General features: G+C 37.3%; 1 protein-coding gene across 1 annotated transcript in view; it reads right to left on the reverse strand.

Moving 5' to 3' along the window:
- Nucleotides 1-6,287: 6,287 nt before the first annotated feature.
- The window catches only part of GLIPR1L2 (GLIPR1 like 2), a 29,391-nt gene continuing 13,300 nt past the window's right edge, over nt 6,288-22,378 (reverse strand). Inside the window, exons 4-6 of the mRNA XM_039249931.1 lie at nt 14,939-15,024; nt 6,794-6,820; nt 6,288-6,711 (exon numbers count right to left, since the gene is read on the reverse strand). Of these exons, the coding sequence (XP_039105862.1) occupies nt 6,347-6,711; nt 6,794-6,820; nt 14,939-15,024 (478 nt within the window). The 3' untranslated portion in view covers nt 6,288-6,346. The remainder of the gene's footprint in view (nt 6,712-6,793; nt 6,821-14,938; nt 15,025-22,378) is intronic.

Raw genomic sequence — 22,378 nt, forward strand, 5'->3', positions numbered from 1 at the left:
TTCCCAAAAACCTCACACCCACTTTCCCCTATTATTAACATTTTACAGTACATTTGTCACAATTAATGAACCCATACTGATATTTTCATTAACTAAGGTACATACTTTATTCAGATTTTCTTAGTTTTTACCTATGCCTTATGTTCCAGGATCCTATTCAGAATACCATGTTACATTTAGTAGTCATTTGTTTAAGCTTAGGCTTCTCTTGGTTCTGATGGTTTCTCAGGTTTTCCTTATTTTTGATGAAATAAAGAAAATTTTGAAAGTTTTTAAGAATAATGGTCAATATTTTATAGAATATCTCTTAATTGGATTTGTCTGAAATTTTTTCTCCTGATTTGACTGGGTTTCTATGTTTTGGGGAAGAAGATCACAGAGGCAAAATGCCATTTTCATCATATCATGTCAAAGATACATAATATTAACATGACTTGCCCTTGTTGATATTGACCTTGATCACCTGTCTGAGGTAGTGTTACTCCACTATAAAGTTACTCCTTTCTTCCTCCTTCCCATACTATATTCTTTGATACCTTAAGTTTTATAGGAACCAGGTAATAAGCCTCTTTAACTTCCAGTTTGGTCTTTTTATAAAGTTTTTAAATTTTTTTTATTTTTGAGAGAGTTGAGAGAGAGTGAGTGAGTGCACATAGGTGCACATGTGAGCAGAGGAGGGGGAAGAGAGAGGGAGAGAGAATCCCAAGCAGGCTCTGTGCTGTCAGTGCAGAGCCCCACATGGGGTTTGATCCCACCAACCATGACATCATAACCCGAGCTGAAATCAAGGGTCAGAAGCTTAAGCAACTGAACCACCCATGTGCCTATAATTCTGTCTTGGCTTCAGGAGGATCTGAAATGGCACAGTTGGTTTCAGTAGTGATCCAATGAAGGAAGTGGTAAGAAATCACGATCCCTTGCTTTATTGGAACTGAGCCAGTTTTTATGGGGAAACCACTGCAGAGGTGGCTGAGTTCCCAGGAGGCCACTAGTAATGCACTTTAAATATTTTCCTAGTACTTTCCAAAAGGGACCCACTGACATTTACTTGAATGAGTATATATTTGCAAAGGGGGAATATCCACATATTTGGGAAATGGCTGTTCACATAATCTGAGGTGACATTGAACCGAAGCGTTATCATGGGATCAAATCCAAATGGAGCCTCAGGGCAAGAGTAAGCTACATGAGCAGATAACTTAGAACTCAATTTCACCCATCAGTTATACCAGCACCGGTCTCTCAGTTCATACCTGTGACTATATTGAGAGGGTACTTTTTATTTATTTTTATTTTTATTTATTTATTAAAATTTTTTTTAATGTTTTATTTATTTCTAGGAGAGAGACAGAGAGAGCATGAGCAGGGGAGGGTCAGAGAGAGAGGGAGTCACAGACTCCGAAACAGGCTCCAGGCTCTGAGCTGGCAGTCAGCACAGAGGCCGATGTGGGGCTCGAACCCACGAACTGCGAGATCATGACCTAAGTGAAAGTTGGACGCTTAACTGACTAAGCCACCCAGGCGCCCCAGTAAAGGTAATTTTTAAAAGCCAAATCTTAATTTATCAATCGGTTGGCCCAAAATATGGGTGCAAGCTGAAAACGGACAATGGCTGCATTACAGCCATACCCCCGGGGCTGGCTTTGAAAGCCAGCGGTGAGAGAAAATCTTTAGGGTGGCACACCTGACTATCCACTTTATATGGAAGCACAATTGGCTTGAGATGAGAACCAATATGGCCACATGGACAGTAGCAAATATCTAGCCAGAGGTAAGGATTTTGGAAGGAAAAGGATTGAAAGGGCAGAAATATGAAGATCTGGGGCAGAGGCATGTGAATGAAAATAAGGGAATGGGAATGGTATGCAGAATTTTTTTTTACAGATTATTGCCCACCAGAGGCATTGAATGACCAAGTAGATGAAATAACTTATCAGTTGAGATTATCTAGAGTTTGTCCTTTCCCCACCCAGAATTAGCATGATGGGCAGACAAATGGAATACATGGATGCCACACATTGGTGCATTTGATGTTGCTCCAGGTACCTCTGTATGCAGATTCTACCAACAACTGAGTCCCTAACATGGCATTCTTGTTTGAGGAGACCAGTTGGCACTTGGTGGCAAGTTGACTACACTGGACTCCTTCCATCCTGGAAAAGCAAGTGGTTCATTTTCATTGAAATAGACATCTATTATGACATCTTTTATGAGTATGAGTGTGGCTTTACTGTCCTCAAGAGTCTTAGCTAACACCACCATGTTTGGGTTTCCTGAGTGCCTGATCCATAGGAACAGAACACCATATAAGCCAGTATCCCATCAGAGGTCTTGCTCCAATGATGAAGTCTAGACAATATGTCTACTTTTTTTTAATGTTTATTTATTTAAAAAAAATTTTAATGTTTATTTTTTGAGAGACAGACAGAGCACAAACAGGGAAAGGGCAGGAAGAGAGGGAGGCACAGAATATGAAGCAGGCTCCAGGCTCCAAACTGTCAGCACTGAGCCCAATGTGGGGCTCAAACTCATAAACCTGAGATTGTGACTTGAGCTGAAGTCAGATGCTTAACCAACTGAGCCACTCAGGTGCCCGACATGTTTATTTATTTTTGAGAGAGACATAAAGACAGAGTGTGAGCTGGGGAGGGGCAGAGACAGGGAGACACAGAATCTGAAGTAGGCTTCAGGCTCCAAGCTGTCAGCACAGAGCCCGACGTGGGGCTTGAACTCATGAACCTGTGAGATCATGACCTGAGCTGAAGTTGGACGCTTAACTGACTGAACCACCCAGGCCGCCCTATCCAATCTGTTAATAACAGGAATATCATTGGTGTTCCTCAGATTTTCAATATTTTTAGAGATCTTGTCTAATACTACCCATAATCTATTTCCCTCACTCAGATGGTACTTTGAATTTAAGTGGGCATTTGCTTTTGGCAATTCCTTCTGCTAGGGAAAGGAAAGAAAAGGTATTGTCCAATGCCCTCTATCCTACCCCACTCCACCAGTGCTGGTCAACCTGGTTTCCCAGCAACATTGTGTTGAATAATGTGGAAGAAGTTCATGGCTATGCTAAATAATTGCAGGTCCTACCCCTTCTACAGTCACCAAGCCCTTATGACTCTATAGTTTCTTCCCCATTGCTGTGTATTGCTCCTTGTGAACATCCATACTCATTCTTGCTCTTCCCTAGGCTCCCTTTGTGTAGTGTCTATTACCACCCAGCACTGTAGCTCATTGCTATGGGGAATTGAATCTATAGAATCTATAGAAAACCCAACAATCTTTACTTTTATCTGGTGTTAAGGAATAACATACTTGATCCTGGACCATTTAAATGAAGGATCCAAGATAGCACTGGATCACTAATATTTTGTCAATATTTATTGACTAAGTGTAGTAAGTCTTTCACACTTTCTCAGCCCTTAACTAAACCAAAGGTAAGCATATACTACATATAATGTAGAACAGACACTAGCTGGATATTTCCAGGGACATTTCAACAGTCTGCGTTTTCAATGTGGAATAGTATACACAGTACTTTAAGGAATGAACCGAATGCTCATTCACCTCTTAAGACTATTTGGGCCAGAACATCCCGGTCAAGGTACATTCCTGAAACTCAGTGTCATGGAAACTGAGTAAAAGTAATTTTACTTTTTTTCATGAAACCTTGGGGACTCATGCTAATGGTCTCTTATGCAGGGAGTCAACCTGTAACTTGTATAATAAAGATAAAAGTAAGTGTTCTAAGAACATAGGGTGTATGGTTCTGGAAGAGCTGGAGATGATACCAAGAACCAAGACCTTGGAAATAAAACTCCCTTTAACCACATGATGCTTTGAAGGACATCTACAGATTGAGTTTTAGTGCCATTATGGTTCGTGCTGTTTCAGGATAATGAACATTTTAATGAAGACAACTTTATAGTAAGAATGTCTTACCAATGGAATCAGTTACAGAATCCAACTGAAAATAACCTGGGGAAATAGGAAAACTTACTTTTCTGAAAAAAAAAAAAAAAAAAAAAAAAAAGCATGTGAAAGGTTGGGAAAAAATCAGGCATCAGCGACAATAGTCTTTCATTCCTTCTGTTTGTATCCATTCTTTCTTTCCATGCAGTCTGCTAAACAGCCTCAGAGTTTTACATATTATAACTTGATGGGACTCCTAAGCATCTGACTTTGGTTTAGCTCATGATTTTGTGGGTTTGAACCCTGTATCAACCCTCTATTTGACAGCTCAGAGCCTGGAGCCTGCTTCGGATTCTGTCTCCATCTCTCTGCCCCTCCCCCTGCTTACAATCTGTCTGTCTGTCTCTCTCAAAAATAAATAAACATTAAAAAAAATTAAAAAATAATAACTTGAGCCACTAAGGACTCTAAGAAGAACCTATCTTGAATGTCTGTCTGGATCCCCAAACCAAAAACCTGTGGTCAGCAGATCATCCCCAAACTAGGGAGACAGAATCATGATAACAAAATGACTATTCCCATTTGTGGTATGTGATGGAATAAAGATAGAAAAGAGACTGGGATAATGGTTTCTTAGAAAAATGAGAATTTAAGGAAATACAATAACATATGTAATAAATCCAAATTTAAACACGTCCACAGTGGGAATAAGCCTAGTGCAGAATTTCTCAATGTTGGCACTATTGATATTTTAGAGAGGATAATTCTTTGCTGTGGGGGCTGTCTTAGGCATTGTTAGATGGTTACCAGCATTCCTGGCCTCTTCCCACTAGATACCAGCAGCACCTTCCTGGTCATGACTTCAATAATGTTCCCAGATTTTGCCAAATGTCCCTGGAAGGGAGGTGGCAAAATTGCCTCCAGTTAAGACAAGTAGACTACATAAGTTAGTCAAAGTGGGAATTGAACATGGTATCATGAAGAATTTTACCTATAAATGCATCAGAATGTCCAGAAATTAATTTGTTCTCAGTCCTAGGTTGTTAACACTTTACAAATCCAAAGTCAGTCTTCTCATTGTAAAGACAGAAGCAATACCAACTCCACAGATTGGTTTTGAATATTAAGTAATTATGTGAAAGCACTTTGGAAGCTATGAAGTGGTATACAAATATCAGAGAATATTCATAAATATCTCTGTAGAGAACCAGGCCTTGTCTGTACCTAACTTTTTCTTTTCTTCAGAAGCTGACTTCACAGAAATAATATATATATTTAGGGCTTTTTTGTGAAATTCTCATCTTGCCTCACTTAAGAATAGGCTATTAATATAATAATAAACATGGGAATTTATACCATTTGATGTATGCTATGTTAGGCATTGTTATTCAGATCATTTATTAGTACTATATGTGGTAAGTAGTTAATTTATATTATTAATTTATGGGGTACCTGGGTGGCTCCAGCTTCTGGTTAGGTCATGATCTCATGGTTCATGAGATCGAGCCCCACTGCTTGGGATTCTCTCCCTCTCTCTCTCTCTTTCAAAATAAAAAAAATAATTTATATTATTAATTTATGAACTTTTACTATACATATTGAATAACTACAAGTGTATAACTTATAAAATTTTATTTTATTTTACCACGTAAAGTTGGAAGCAGCCAGGTTGCTCAATCACAAACAATTAAACTTTTGACAATTATTTGCCCTTGGTGGCAACAAATTATATAGCCTAGAAAGAATTACAAGGCTTTGATGAAGTATTAAACATGAAATAGAAATAAAAATTTGTCTCCTAACAGCATGTACAAGTATCACTTAAACATTTCAGACGCACATAGTACAAATATACATAATGATATTCAATGCCTTGATATCACATGCCTTGATCACATTGATATCACATGCCATCATCATCATCGCTACCAATTAACAGCTATAATAGTGATGATGAAAACAACAAAACCAAAAGTTATTAAATGGTTATCTTTAGTTGAAATAATCCTAAGCACATTACATGTATAATCTTAATAGTTGAGAAACTTATTAACCTATGTAAGAAGTATTTAAAAAACAGAAATAGAAACATATTTAGAGAATGGGAATGCCTTCCTTTATAAGGATAGCACAGTAAAATCTTAAGACTAATTAGATTAGTCAAATCTTTTTTAGTATTTCTATCCTCACATCTTTATCTGTTCTTAGTGTCCAAGAGCTTGCCTTATAATATGTACTATAAAATATATGTTTTTAAAATTTGTTTCTATGCTTTTCAAACTTAAATTTGTTGAATGAGTATAAGATAATAAAACATATTGTAGTAATGGTTTGTAAATATTTTTTGTTAAAGATGTGTGTTTTATTCCTTGCCCACCTTTTTTTTTTTTTTTTGTATTATACTTTTGTCCTATCATGGAGGTAAATCTTACCCCTCCCCTTCCTCTGCCTCCCCCTCCTCCTCTTCCTGCTCCTCTTCCTCCATTTCTTCCTCTTCCTCCACTTCCTCCACTTCCTCTTCCTTCTTTCCCTTGTCCTCTTCCTCCATTTTCATCTTCTCTTCCTTTATCCCCTCTTCCCTTCCTTCTACCTTTTCTGGCTTTTCTTCAACTACTTCGGAAGCAAATAGTATCTCTTCCTCCAACAATATGTTTGGAAACCGAGACTGTATTATCAAAACAATTGTGACACATACTGAGAAACATAGCGTTCTCAGAAAGAAGACCAATAAGCACAGTGGGTCACACACAATTGGCCGGGGAACTTCCCATCTTGGATACCAAAATTGGTAATCTGTAAATAGAGAAGCAATTGAAAGCTGGATTGCACATAAAGTAGTTAAACTGTCTAAGAAATAAAGGACAACAATACATACATACGGCTTCGTCACGATCTGCATTACCTAAAAAGAAAAAGAAAGTCCAGAAAGAATTATATAATATTCCTTCTTTCCCTAGAAATAAGATAATTTTTCTAAAAGTAATGATTTCTCCTAGTTCTCAAGCATTATGCTGCCATCTTTGATATGCCTCCTCCAGCCAGTACCTCATCATAAAATACAATATATTCTCGTTTAGTAAAAGTCAGCCTGGTCTGCTAAAGAGCACATAGAAGTATAAGAATGAGAACATGTGGATTCTATTACTAATTTTGTCTCTGAATCATTGCCTCCTTATACAAATCACTTCACTTCTGTCCGCTAAAGATTCTTCTGGCTTTAACATTCTGGGCTTCTATAGTATCTCTTACCTGCATTCTCTTTTCCCCCCCAGATCATTACAAATTAATCTTCAGAATCTACTCGTTTTCCTCATCGATTCTTATGTTCAGAAGCTTTCAGTTGCTCTTCATTTCTTAGCAAGGTTAATTCCATAGCCTGGGACTCATTGTTTTTGCTATCTAGCCTAATGCTATATACTTTTCAGGAAATAAATTTCTTTCCTCTGCTCACTGGTGCGGAGACAGTCAGACAATCATGCCTGGATTCCATTAGGAAGGAGAGTGAGGATAATAGTTCTCACACATAGAGAACCCAATGGCAACCAAGAGGTTTTGTCTTGCAACTAACACCACTCTTAAGAAAATTTAGAAATCACTCTTCAGACAACCTTAGAGATGAACTGACCTACTGATTATTTGCAGTTATTTTAGCTCTTTGCGCTTGGTTTTATTTTACTTCATATTTTATGTAATGATTTCTATTTTAGAGCTCCTTTAAAAAAATCTTTTACCACATAGTCTTTATTTTCTCTACTTCATTCCATGTATGTGATCAGTTTGAGCAATGATGTAATTAGCACGTTTCTTATTTGTACTTTCCTTCATTTGTCATCACTAATCTTCACTGATTACACTCTTACTTTCGTACTTGATTGAATTTTTAAATACATTTAAATTTGCTTATATTTCTATTGTTTCATTTATCAGTTTTAAATCATATCTTTTGGCCCCTGGCTATAGAAGATGAAGAAATTAAGCACATTTTTCTACCTTCTCTTCTTCTCCCAAATTTTATTAATTATATCATTTGTATATTGCCAATTATACATATTTACTTTTTTAAATAATTACAGACTTCAAATCTGTTTTAATCTTTGTCAATGAATATTCAGTGCTTATGGATAATTCTTTCAATGCGGCTTTTATTTTTCCATTCATCTCTTCTTTTTGGTGAAAGCCATCCTCTAGGGGTTTACTGAGAAAGTGCTCATGAGAACTGCACCACAAGTTTCTTTATGTTCCCACAACATTTGTCCATCTACTTGTACTTGAATAATAGGTTTGTCTAAATTTATGTACAGCATTAAGGACAATATAGATATAGTCATTATTCCACTGTTTTTTAAGCATTGACTGTTCTTGTAGAAAAGTTTAACACCAAACTATTTGTAATTAAAAAAAAAAAAAAAAAACAGCCCCTCTGGAAAACAGTGTGGAGGTTCCTTGGAAAATAACAATAGAACTCCCCTATGACCCAGCATAGCACTGCTAGGAATTTACCCAAGGGATACAGAAATGCTGATGAATAGGAGCACATGTGCCCCAATGCTCATAGCAGCACTCTCCACAATAGTTAAAACATGGAAAGAGCCTAAGTGTCCATCAACAGACGAATGGATCAAGAAGATGTGGTTTATCTATACCATGGAATACTACACGGCAATGAGAAACAATGAAATCTGGCCATGTGTAGCAACATGGATGGACCTTAGGGTGTTATGCTTAGTGAAATAAGTCAGGCAGAGAAGGACAAATATCATATGTTTGCACGTATAGGAGGATTAGGAGGAACTTAACAGAGGACCATAGGGGAGAAGAAGGGGGGAATGGTGGGGGGAAAGGGAGAGAGGCAAACCATGAGAGACTTTTGAATGCTGAGAAACAAACTGAGGACTGATGGATGTGGGGGGAAGGAGGGAGATGGGCATGGAGGAGGGCACTTGTGGGGACGAGCACTGGGTGTTATATGGAAACCAATTTGACAATAAACTATTTGTAAAAAAAGAAAAAGAAAAAAGAAAAAAAGAAAAGTTTAACACCAGCCAAAATCCCCCCCCCCCCCCCCCCCCCCCCCCGTTATGCAGGATTGTTAATTGCTAAAGCAGCATTCTACACTCATGGAAAATCAACCCTGTGATGCAGACCTGAAACTGGGAACTAACTACCTTTCTGTGAATCCCTTTCTCTGTATAGCTTCAGGTTAGAGTTGCCAATGACATGAATGCAAGTGAAATTTGGAAAATGTAAGAGAAGTGGAGACCGTTATTCTCCCAAGGTGGTCGTTACCCAGATACCTGAACAGATGTGAGATTCACAGTGGCTTCTTAGTAGGATGGGAAACTGTCTGCTTTGCTGCCAAACACTGACAGCGTTTAGTGAGAGCTTTCTCAAAGATTCTCAAATTTTCTGGTAAGCTTTTGAGAACCACTTGTTTTGGTGCTTCAGGCTAAGGAGGTCTTCAGTGTCTGCTTCCCTGACCTTTTAACTACAGTTTCTCTGCCTTTTCATGGCAACTTCTGTGATCTGTGCTCTTCTAGAGTTTCCATCATTCATTTACGCTTTATATTCTATGAAAAAAAGTATATTGTCTGAATATTTAAAGTGGCTGTTTTCTTGATTCAACCCAGACTATTAAACTCTAATGAATTATTTTACATTTTGGTTTGGATGCTTAAGGGAGTCTTTCTTTTCCTCTAATTCACTAGACAGTGTCTAAATGGAGATTATTTGGCATCATTTTTTCCTGGCATACGGAATGCATTTTCTTGCTTTTTTTAAATCTATACAAGGTTGTTTTTATTTTATTTATTTATTTTCAATTGAGGTATGATTGACATATAACATTATATTAGTTTCAGGTATACAGCATAATGATCTAATATTTGCATTTAGTTTGAAATCACTACCACAATAAATCTAGTGAACATCTGTCATCATATGTAGTTACAAATGTTTTTTTTCCTTGTGATGAGAAATTTTAAGTTCTACTCTCTTAGCAATTTTCAAATATGCAATACCTTATTATTAAGTATAGTCACTATGCTCTACATTATATCCTCATGACTTAATTATAACTAGAAGTTGAAGTTTGTACCTTTGATCCTCTTTTACCCATTTTGCCATCCACCCACCTCCACCTCTGGCAACCAACCAATCTGTTCTTTATAAGTTTGGTTTTTTGTGTTTGTTTGAGTTTTTGTTTGCTGGTTTTATACAGAAGATCATATTGTACCTTTCTTTTTCTGACATTTCACTTAGCATAAGGGCCCTCCATGTTATCACAAATGGCAAGATTTTCATTCTTTTATATGGCTGAATAGTATTGCAGTGTGTGTGTGTGTGTGTGTGTGTGTGCGTGTGTGTATCACATGCTCTTTATCCATTGTTTATCAATGGACACAAGATATGGGTTTAATATCTTGGCTATTGTAAATACTGCTGCAATTAACGTATCGGTGCATATCATATACATCTACATATACTTGAGTTCGTGTTTTCATTTTCTTCAAAGAAATATGCAGAAGTAGAATTACTGGATCATGTGATCTATTTTCAACTTTTTGAGGAAACTCTTCCTGTTTTCCATAATAGCTGCACCAGTTTACATTCAACAGTAGGCATTTCAATGTTTAGATTCAAGAACTTCTATTTTTGAAACTTTTATTATTTCTTTAAATATCTGTATATCTATCTATAGCTTTATTTTCTGTTCTATTATTTTTGTTCTGTTCTTCAGGGCCTCCAATTATTCACATGTTGAATCTGATTTATCAGTGCCTATTTATAATTTTCTCCTTAGTCTTTTTAAGTCCTCCATATCCCTGACTATTTTCCAGCATTTTTGATTCCTTGTACTGCTTTCAAAATGATTTTAAGTTCTTCATTAGAATATTTGAGATACACTAAAAATATTTTTGTTTACCTGGAATTCAAATTTATCTGGGCATCCTACATTTAATCTGGCAACCTTCAGGCTAATCCTCCACTTGGATCCCCTCCTACCTTGCTCAGATGTTGAAACCCAGACTTAACAATCTCCCATACTGTCAATTCAATAAGCACACTTTAATAAAAGGCCACACGGGGGTATCCTCTTCTTTCTGTCCCTCTTTTACTGTTTCCCCCATTCTCTTTCAATGTTTCTCATCCCCTCCCCCACCGCCCCAGGATCCTATTCTTGGCATACTATTCTTCTTTCTCTATGTGTTGTACCTGGGTGAGTACTTCCTTTTTCATATTTTTAGTGTTGTCTATATGCTAATGATTCTGAAATAGAGTCCTGATCTGTACCCTAAGCTTACTAGTCTTATGTACTCAGATGTTAAACAGGTATTTAAAGCTAATGATGATCAAAATCTATCATTTATTTTCCATAGCTTCCTCTCTTCATATAATTCATATCTCAACTGCACCAAACATGATATTTATATTAGACTCTCTCTTTTTCTCATCACTATATCAAATTAGTCTCCAAGACTGGCTAATTTTGTCTCATTATCTCTATTTCTCTTATAAATACTCCAATATGAATCTCATCTCTCCCCTGGACTGTAACAAAAAACTTCAAATTGATTTGCTTTCCTTAGATTTTGCATTAAAAATATTTTTTAATTTAAGAGGATTACTCACTTAGAAAAAAAGTTGCAGTACAGTACAAATAACTTTTATTTTGAACCATCTTAGTGCAAGTTGCCAATATGATACCTTAATATCTTGGAGTATTTAGTATTTCCTACAAACAAGGACATTCTTCTACATAACCATAACACAAACAACAAAATCAGGAAATTAACATTGTAACATTACCACTGTCTTTGGACCTCATTCAGTGTTTTGCTAGCTGTGCTAATAGTGTCCTTCGTAACAAAAGATCATGTTGAAAAGCATGCATTGCATTTAGTTTTCATGTCTTTATTTTCTTTAGCCTGGGACAGTGCTTCATTTTTTATTTGACATTCATGATCTTGACATTTTTGAAGACAGCATGCTAGCTATTTTGCAGACAGATCCTCAACAGATCTGAAATTTGGACTTATTTAATGCTTCTCTGTGATTGGATGTGGTTGTAAATCTTTGGCAGGAGTACCACAGAAGACATGCTGTGTTTTTCTCCTTGCATCCTCTTAGGTGGTGTAGGGTTGGCTTTTTTGTTTTTGTTTTTTGTTTTTTCCCATTGCTGATGATGTTCACATTGGTCCCTTTTTATGGCAGTGTCTGCCAGGCTGCTCTGTTGTGAAATTACTCTTTTCCCACTAGTAATTAAATATTTTCATGGGGAGTTACTTTGCAACTATCAAGACTTTGTTCCTCATCAAACTTCTAATTTATTCATTTATTAATTTATATTAGTATGAATCATAGTTTCCTGTTGTATCCCATGAGTTTTAATCAATTACTATTATTATTTCAGTACTCAAATTGTCCCATATTTGACCACTCAGAGCCCTTTAAAGTAGCTCCTGTGTTCTTGTGTGTCTATTTTGCTATATGACCCCATCACTCTTTGAGCACTTCTTTGCTTACAAGTATAAAAAGATGGTCTGGGTTTATCTTATATTTTCCCTGCCCCAGCTCTGGAACCTTTCTTCAGTGAGCCCAGGTTTCTTTTAGTGCAGGCCTGAATTTGGAACCTAGATCTGAGTGCTTGCTGTGCTCATTCCTTTGGGGGTGGGAAGCCATTTCTCCAAAGCCATCTCAGAGCTAGGGAATATATATACGTGTATATACGTACACAAATATTTACAACTATGTTTACTTATATATTTTGAAATCCTTAAGTTCCAATACCTCTAATTCCAATTTATCACAAGATTTATGCTTGTTTTCTCCCATTACGTATTTATACTTCATCCTATGACAGTGAGAAAACTGGTGCCCATTATTCTTAATCTATTTGTATACTTGATAAATCCCCTCAATATATGTCCAGTCTACATTATTGCCTCTCTTCTCTCTCCTACATGGGTGCCTTCTTCACCTTACTTGGACTCTTACACCCTACACTAGGCTGGTGGAATTTCCAGATTTAGTAAATATACATATAGGATGTTGCCATTTGCAATGGTGTGGATGGAGCTCCAGAGTATTATGCTAAGTGAAATAAGTCAGCCAGAGAACGAAAAATACCATATGACTTCTCTCATATGTGGATTTTAAGAAACAAAACAAATGAGCAAAGGGAAAAAAAAAGAGTGAGACAAAGCAAGAAACAGACTCTTAACTATAGAAAACAAATTGATGATTACCAGAAGGGAGGTGGATGAGGGGATAGGTGAAATAAGTGATGGGGATTAAGGAGTGAACTTGTGGTGAGCACTGAATGTTGTATGGAAGTGTGGAATTGCTATATTGTACACCTGAAACTAATGTTACACTGTATGTTAACTAAATGAAATTTAAACATAAACTTTTAAAAATATGTAGGATGCCTTGTTGAATTCAAATTGTAGAAAACAACAAAGAAATTCTTGGTTAAGTATATCCCATGCAACATTTGGAATATACTTATATTAAAAGTATTTTGTGTGTGTGTTTACCCTGAAGTTCAAATTTAACTGGGCATCCTGTATTTAACCTGGCAACCTATAGGCTGACCCTCCACTTGGATCCCCTCCCACCTAGCTCATATTGTGAAACCCAGCTTTGGGCTTCTCTAGTGTATAGAGTCCTTCCTTACTCCACTAGGGCTCTGACCCCTCCAATGCAGGCCACCTCCCCTATATTAAAGCTTTCATCACCTAGTTTGGATTCTGACACCTCATGTAAAATTGCCCATAAACATGGCCTTCCCCTTACCTGTGTAGGTTTTAATACCTCTTGCCAGGCCACTCCTCTATGTAAATCCTTTCCTCATTCTGCCTGGGCTCCAACAACCAGTGCCAAACCATTCCTCCATGGATGCAGTCCTTACCTGCTTAGTCTCTGATACTCTATGCCAGGCTTCTTCCTCCCACCCCATGATGATGTTCTCTTCCACATACTTGGGCTCATATACCACATACTGAGCCATCTCAGTATTGAGATCCCTTCATCCTGTTCTGTCTCTGAAAACCCAAGCCTGACCTCATGGATGGACACTCACTTTATTGCAAAGGGGCTCTAACCTCTTATTCAAGACCACATATTCCTATGTGGACCTTGTCCTCACCCTGCATAGGCTGTCCCCTTAAGTCTTCTGCACCAGGTATGAATCCCTTGTCATTCTGCTTATGCTCTAATATGCCACATCTTGTGGCCCTCTATGTGGATGCCTACCTTGTTCTGACATACTTAATGGTTTTAGGATTGAATTTTTTAGGAGGAGAGTGAAAAGGGAAAGAAAAAGAGCAAGATTCTGCATCTTGATTCAAGTGAAATAAGGGCAAAAATGTCGGGTGGATTCATCTCAGCAGTGGCATTATGATGAAACCGTCCATTAGTTTCTTTATCACAAATCACATTGTGTCCCTTAGTGTCTGAAATTTATCCCTTAGCACATTCTATTAGCATCATATATCCCAGGGGTAGTTATGCTTTTGGATTATATGCTCTTATGTTTGGAAAAATTAAACGAAAAATTTAACCAAACATATTTTCTACTTTCATCTTTTGAATATTGGGGGTGGGGTGTGGAGGGGCTAAAATAAAAGGCTGTTAAACATTTACTACTTTACTTCTTTTCTTTTTATAAATACTTTAGAACATCCTATCCTTTAGAGCAGTCATTTTCAAACAGGCTGCTATATCAGGAATTAACTGGGCAGTGTTTTCAGAGGAAAATTGTTCATTCTCATTCTTTCTTTCAGACATTGTGGTATGTCTCCAGGGGCAAGAACAGGGGTAAGAGGGGACAGAAATAGCTGTGCAGTCTAGAAAAATCTAAAGATGAACCGACTTCAACCCTCTTTTGATAATATAATAACACCACTCTGATCAAAAGAACATTATTAACGTGACAATGAAAAACTAGTGCTTAACACTACATTTTTCTTGTAGAATGTGTTATGGATTTTTTATGTTTAAGTTATTTTCTTCATCTTACTGCATAGAAAATCTGTGCATCTGTCATATCTGCTACATTGAGCACAAACTATTCCTGGTGTATAAGGCCTTCTCGACAGAGATCCTCTACAAAAAAGGAGAAAACATTTAGTTAGAAAAAGTCTCAAATCTCATCATTTAAATAACATGGTTACCAATTTTTAGTTAGGTTATAAAAGTGATTTAACTAAGAAAATGAACTCAAGGAAATACTGAAATTGGAAATTTCAGCAATCTTCTCATATTTTCCCCTAAAAAAAGTCTTTTCTGAAATGAATTCCCATGTCCTTGAAACAAAGTAGTATAATTTAAATATGAGTTAAAGTTGCTTTCATTTTAGTTTGTAGCAAAATTTTCCTTTCAAAATGATGTTATAGAATGTTTTATAATTAATTGTTTTCTGCTTGGTACAAATGTATTAAAGATTCTATAGAATGATATATTAATTTTCTGACGAGTTTGCAAAACCTTGAAATGCCTACTGTTCCAAAGACCCAGTTGCTTGGCTTACCTAAGTAAGAAATCTGCCTTAAAAATACATAAATAGAGGGGGCCTGGGTAGCTCAGTCGTTAAGGATCTGATTTCAGCTTAGGTCATGATCTCATGGTTTGTGAGTTAGAGTTCTGCATCAGGGGAGCTCCAGGCCTGCTTCAGGTGAACAAGAGCTCTGCTTCAGGTGAGCCTCACTTCACTCTTTCTTTCTTCTCTCTCTCTGCCCCTCCTGGGATTCTCTTTGTCTCTCTCTCTGCCCTCATTTCTTTGCTCCATCTCTTTCTCTCAATTAAAAAAATATGTAGGGGCGTCTGGGTGGCTTAGTCGGTTAAGCGTCAGACTTTCGCTTAGGTCATGATCTCGCGGTTCGTGGGTTGGAGCCCCGCGTCGGGCTCTGTGCTGACTGCCAGCTCAGAGCCTGGAGCCTGTTTCAGTCTGTGACTCCCTCTCTCTCTGACCCTCCCCTGCTCACGCTGTCTCTCTCTCTCTCTCTCCTAGAAATAAATAAAACATTAAAAATGTATATGTAAATATATAAAGCAAATAAATTAAAATAGGATTTTACAAATTTTGCTTTAATCCATTGTAAGGAACAGAGGGAAGAAGTGAGAAATGATTACATCAGTTACCTAGAGCTAGGTAAAAAAAGGGACCCTAAAGTAGATATGAATCGGAAAGCTTATATGAAGGATGTAGGTTAAGAAAGAAGGAAGACAGGGAGGGAAATGATATTTTTGAGTGAGGGGAGGGTCATTAATCCTGGTTATTTAAAAAGGATTGTTCTTTTACTCAGTGTGTAGTTGGATACTATAAAAACAAATGTTAGGCACATAAGCCCCTGGTTCAGTCACTCTGCGCCTTCTGGAAGAAGGGTGAAACCTAAGAAACACAAATTCAAAAACCTAAATATCAAATTTCTGAGTCCTATCTTATCCGAAGTTTTTGGTGAGAGCCAGTAAGGTATACGATACCCATGAACGGCAAGCTTTCTAGTCCATCAAAGACATCCAGAGGTTTATAGTTATTTGCAGGTCAGGTATCACTTCTCTAATGTCACTGTTCCACTATAAAGTCATTGCAAGGAGGAAATCATTTTGTTTAGATCCTAGCAGAACACTAGTCTTTCAATAATTCAAGAATTAATCTACTCACCTTCACTGACACCCTAGCCTACTTTTCCTGCCCTAATCCTTTATCACTGAAATAGATGTCTCTAATACAAAAGCAGCACTTCTGTCCTTAGATACAGGGATGGACGACCCCTGACTTTGAACCTATGCAAAACGCTACTCTCTACAAAGACCGCCTTTAAAACCTGCAGCATCGGCCAATAACCCTGTGATCATAATGTCTGATGACTATGGCCTAGAATAACTTTAAAAAGGCAAGTAAATAAATAATAAATATATAAATAAATGTATCAATTAATCAAAATAAATAAATTTACATCAAGCTATAATACAATGGCCCTCTTTTTCAAAGACTGAATTTCATAACACTATTTATATTATATGGCCAAAAATGCAGACTAATACTGTCCCATGCCAATCTTTCTCTTGTTCTGAGTCTGAGAGAGGTTTAGCTTAAATCAAGTCTGAATCTGTAGTCGAATTCCACAACTGCAATTGAAATATTGGGCTGGGTTAGGAGAAAGCAACAGTTAAGTACCTATAACCAGGAAGGTCCACTGAAATTTCACAGCTGTCCAGGCAGTACTTGAAGAAGCAGACAAATTTCTCTATTTTTAGATATTTGCTTTTTCCAAGTCAAGACTGAACAGTCCTCTGGAACATTTTTCAGACTAATAATATATGACCATACCTTCAATATGTTACCATCTATAGGACATGTGTCCAGGCCTACATAAGGACATGTTAGCTAGGTGGCCTACTGAGTAACTTATACCCATATCCAACCCCAAGTCCATTAGAAGACTGTTATTCAAACTTTATTTATTTCATTTCATTTCACTTTTTAAAAATCTTTATATATATATATATATTTTTATTTTTTTTGAGAAAGAGACAGAGTGCAAATGGGGGAGGACCTGAGAGAGAAGGAGACACAGAATTTGAAGCAGGATCCAAGCTCTGAGCTGTCAACACAGAGCCTGACATGAGGCTTGAACTAGTGAACCACAAGTTCATGACCTGAGTCAAAGTCGGATGCTTAACTGACTGAGTCACCCAGACATCCCTCAAATTTTACAGTAGATCTATGCTGTTTCAAAATGAACACAAGTCTGGTGGTGACAGAAATTTTCAGGGACACTTGGGTGACTCAGCCTGTTAAGAGTCCAACTCTTTTTTTTAATTTTTAATTTTTTTTAAATGTTTACTTATTTTTGAGAGAGAGAGAGAGAGAGAAAGAGCGCGAGCAAGCATGAGCAGGGGAGGGACAGAGAGGGAGATACAAAATCCAAAGCAGGCTCTAGGCTCTGAGCTGTCAGCACAGAGCCTGATATAGGGCTCGAACTCATGGACCCTGAGACCATGACCTGAGCCAAAGTTGGACGCGTAACTGACTGAGACACCCAGGTGCCCCTTAAGAGTCCAAGTCTTGATTTCATGATCTCACAGTTCATGGGATCGAGCCCCACATTGGGCTCTGCACACTAACAGTGTGGAGCCTGTTTGGAATTCTTTTTCTCCCTCTCTCTCTGCCCTTCCACCACTTGCACATACGATCTCTCTTTCAAAATAAGTAGATAAACTTAAAAAAAGAGAAACGTTTACTGCCTTCACTAATCTCATATCTGCCACCACTTTGTTTATGAAAGAGATAATCTAGCACCATGAATTGACAATTTAGCAACTACAGTTTGTGGGCAAATTGATCTCTTTCAAGTTTTCCATGTAAAACTCATCTTGCCAAAACATTGTTCACAGAATGATGGCAGAGTATATCAAACGTGTTGACTTTTCCATCTCACACAGCCAGCATAACTAGACCACCTCCAATAACTCCTTTCAATATCACTACTTCCATGTATCATTGAGAAATACCACAACACTGGTTTCTGGTTCATACCTGGACCTCTATATGTTTCCAAAGAAGACTTAAAGATCTATCCCAATTAGCTACACAAAATTAAAATGTAATAAGCAGCAAGGTAGATTATCTTTTAGCAATCCTATCTGGCTCTCCTTCTGATACATCTCATATCTTTTTGCTAAAACTCCATGACTACATGGGCCTATTTAAGGTCAAGAAAAGCATGAATCCTGTTGGAGTTTTTTTGCCTCAAATTATCCCTGTATGTGCAAAGCTACCTTCCTTTATATTGCTTTCTGTAAGACTTAGTTGGTCACAGCTCTTTCCTTCACTTCCACATCTTACACCCATAGATCTAGGCACCACAGATAAATACCAACAAAGCTCTTTTATGATGGATATTATTTAGCTGCACCATCCTCTAATCCTCCCCAAGATATCATCTTCCTTCTGGTCATGCCTCCTTTTTAAAAATGTTTATTTGTTTTTGAGAGAGAGAGAAAGAGAGATAGAGAGAGGGAGAGAGAGAGAGCCAGCCAGCACATGAGTGGGGGAGGGGCAGGGACAGAGGGAGTCACAGAATCCTAAGCAGGGTCCAGGCTCTGAGCTGTCAGCATAGAGCCCAACACAAGGCTCGAGCTCACAAACTTTGAGATCACGACCTGAGCCGAAGTCGGACACTTAGTCATCTGAGACACCCAGGCGCCCCTGATCATGCTTCTTTATTAACTTTAGCACCTCGGTCACCATTTCCCTTTTCAGCCAAAATTGTCCTTGTCCTAGAATTTGGGGCATAGATGATTATAATATGCTTATAGATGGCTCATCCAATAACTTGGTCTGTTACTGAATGTTTTCACCATCTCAAAACTTTCTAGTACTCCATAACTGTCACTTTTGTAGCTACACTCTGGATCTTGTTATCCCCGAAAATTACTCTACGTCTAAACTCACAAAATCACACACTCCATTCACTGACTGTAACTTCCTATCCTTCCAGCTTGCTCACTCATTTACTCCTGCTACACTTCTCCATTAAGTTCACTGGTACTCCAAGTCTATCTACTCCCCTGTTTTCTCCCTATCTATCCTGTTGTCTCTTCTCTACACAGCTTAGGTCCATTGCTTTGTATATTATCTGGCTAAAATTCTAAAACTCTCTTGCACTGTTTTCCTTTACATCTACCTGAAAAAATCCCAGTGTTAGAAAAAATGACAGAATCTTACTTTCCATGTTCTCTATGTCTGCTTCAGGGCTGCTGTATGCCACTCGGGAAAAATCATTGGACTAGGCAGAGAATCATTCTGCTTGTCCACTCAGCTTCCTCTCTCATTTTCCAAAGTAACTATTTCAAACTTTCCCAACCCTCAAAATTCCTGCTTCACTGTCTCCCCCTTTATTCTCAGGACGTGATCTGTCTCTCCTACTTCACAGTGAAACATAATAGCTGTTAGATTGGAACATGAAAAATTTTCTATCACTAAATATGACAAATCTACCTATTCCCTTCTTCTTTCTAATACAACTGAAGAACTGCCCCCTCTTCCCTTCTAAGGTTAATCTCTTTTTAAAAATTGTTTTCATGTTCATTTATTTTTGAGAGATAGAGAGATAGAGTGCAAGTGGGGGAGGAGCAGACAGAGAGGGTGACAGAGAATTTGAAGCAGGCTCCAGGCTCTGAGCTGTCAGCACAGAGCCTGACATAGGGATCGGACACACGAACTGTGAGATTATGACTAGAGCTGAAATCAGATGCTTAACTGACTGAGCCATGCAGGAGGCGCCCCAAGGCTAATCTCTTTAATACCATTCCATCTTCTCAAGAACTTGTATCTTTGTGTGTGTGTATATACATATATATATACATACATACATATATACATACACATACGCACACTATATTTTCAGTAAATGACCTCTTCATATCATCTTATCTTCTGCAAATTATTCTTTTGGGCTGTATCTCTCTTTTGTGTATAAATTCTTTGTAAATTAAGAAGACTAACTCTGCTGTATACTACACAGATACATTTTCCCAGTATATTATGTTTTCTTTGTCTAGATCTATGGTATTTCTTTAGCAGTAAATTAGTTTTAAATTTTTATATAATCAAATGTATACATATTTTCTGTATTTTATGCTCTACTTGGTAAGGCCCCAGGCTGTTGACCAGTATCTCTCCATCTGGGCTGAGCCCAAACAGCCACTGTGTCTTCTTAGCACTGTGCAGCTTGTGCAATGTCTGTGCAGGCTGTCAGCTTCCGAGCAATTGTTCCTATCTAATCTTCCCAGAATCTTGCCTTGAGATGTGTAGCTTAGGAATTGACCGAGAACCCATAAAGAATTTCTACAGACTTTTTGGGGTCCTTCTTTGCAGCCCCCTCCTTTTTGGGATCCTAGTCCTAAATACGAGGTATCTTAACATCAACAAACACTGTTATTTCCTTTACGCAGAAAATAATACATTCTTTGCTTGGCTTCTGTTTCTCTGGCTATGGTTTGGAGAATTCTCTCAGAGAGAAAACCAAGGCATATAGAGGGCTTGCACTAAATTCTTTTCTATTTGCAAAGACCATAGCTCTGCACTGGTTATTTTGTAATGCCTGAAGGCAATCATCTTATATGTTTTGTCTTGTCTTTATAGTTATTTTAATCGGGAAATGAATTCTTACACTAGCTTACATAATGTCCTAAAGCAAAGTGGATCAAATATTTAAAAGTTAAAAAGGTAAAGAATTACTGGAAGAAAATGTGGAATAATAATACTTTGGGAAGGCATGTCTAAGTATGACTCATACCTCAAAACCCAGGAAAAAGAGTACTGATAAATTTTTTCTTTTTTAAAAATTTTTTAAATGTTTTTATTTATTTCTGAGAGACATAGAGACACATACACGGCGTGAGCAGGGGAGGGTCAGAGAGAAAGGGAGATACAGAATCTGAAGCAGGCTCCAGGCTCTGAGCTAGCTGTCAGCACAGAGCCTGATGTGGGGCTCGAACCCATGAACTGTGAGATCATAACCTGAGCCGAAGTCAGACGCTTAACCGACTGAGCCACCCAGGCGCCCCTTGATACATTTTTTCTAATAACAAAATAATTCTTTTTGGCAAAAATAAATTGCATTAAAAATGAAGTAAAAAATGAAATATCAAACTGGGAAAATATTTATAAATGACATTATATGAAAGAGCCTATTTTTTTGCTATTTAAACACTCTTATAATTAAAAAAAAAAGTCCAAGAACTTAAGAGAAAAATAGTGAATGTATACAAACATCCAGGTCCCAGAAAATGAAATCCAAATTTTCTGAAACTTACAAGAAAGATACCTAAACTCATGTAACATAGAAGGTGAAAATTAAAACATACTGAATTCATAGCAGTAAATAGCAAAATGTTTGAAAATATATTATGTTAGCAAGGGAACTGAAAAGGAGTCACACACATATGTTGATGTAAAAAAAGTTTTTTTAGAAAGATAGTGTGCCTATGATGAATAGATATTCAGTAATATCTATCCATATGAAAAGTACATATTCTCACTGACCTAGTAATCCCATGACTATGAAATCATATTAGTATGATACTAACTCTTAGGAGAACTACATGTCTACCTTCATAATTACTTCTTGAAATGAATCTAATAAAATAGTGTAAATGTTCATCAAATGGAGAGCATTGCTTAAATAAACCTTTGCACATTCATTAAGCAAAAATAAAAAAACAATAACTGTAAAAAATCTTTTTTAAAAACCCTGGAAATTCCTTGTGTACTCAAATGAAAAGACTTCATTTGAGTGCATACTACTTAGTAAAAAAAAAAAAGTTAGTGAACACTGCAGGAAGTATACTGTCCTTCAGTTTGAGTTTTAGAAGCGCACACACATAAAGATGGATGTACTTTTGTATGTGCACAGATTATATCTTTTAGGATAAAATACTGGGGAGAGTA

The sequence above is a fragment of the Hyaena hyaena genome, unplaced genomic scaffold (assembly GCF_003009895.1).
Source record: "Hyaena hyaena isolate Hyena2069 unplaced genomic scaffold, ASM300989v1 scaffold_352, whole genome shotgun sequence".
Taxonomy (NCBI): domain Eukaryota; kingdom Metazoa; phylum Chordata; class Mammalia; order Carnivora; family Hyaenidae; genus Hyaena; species Hyaena hyaena.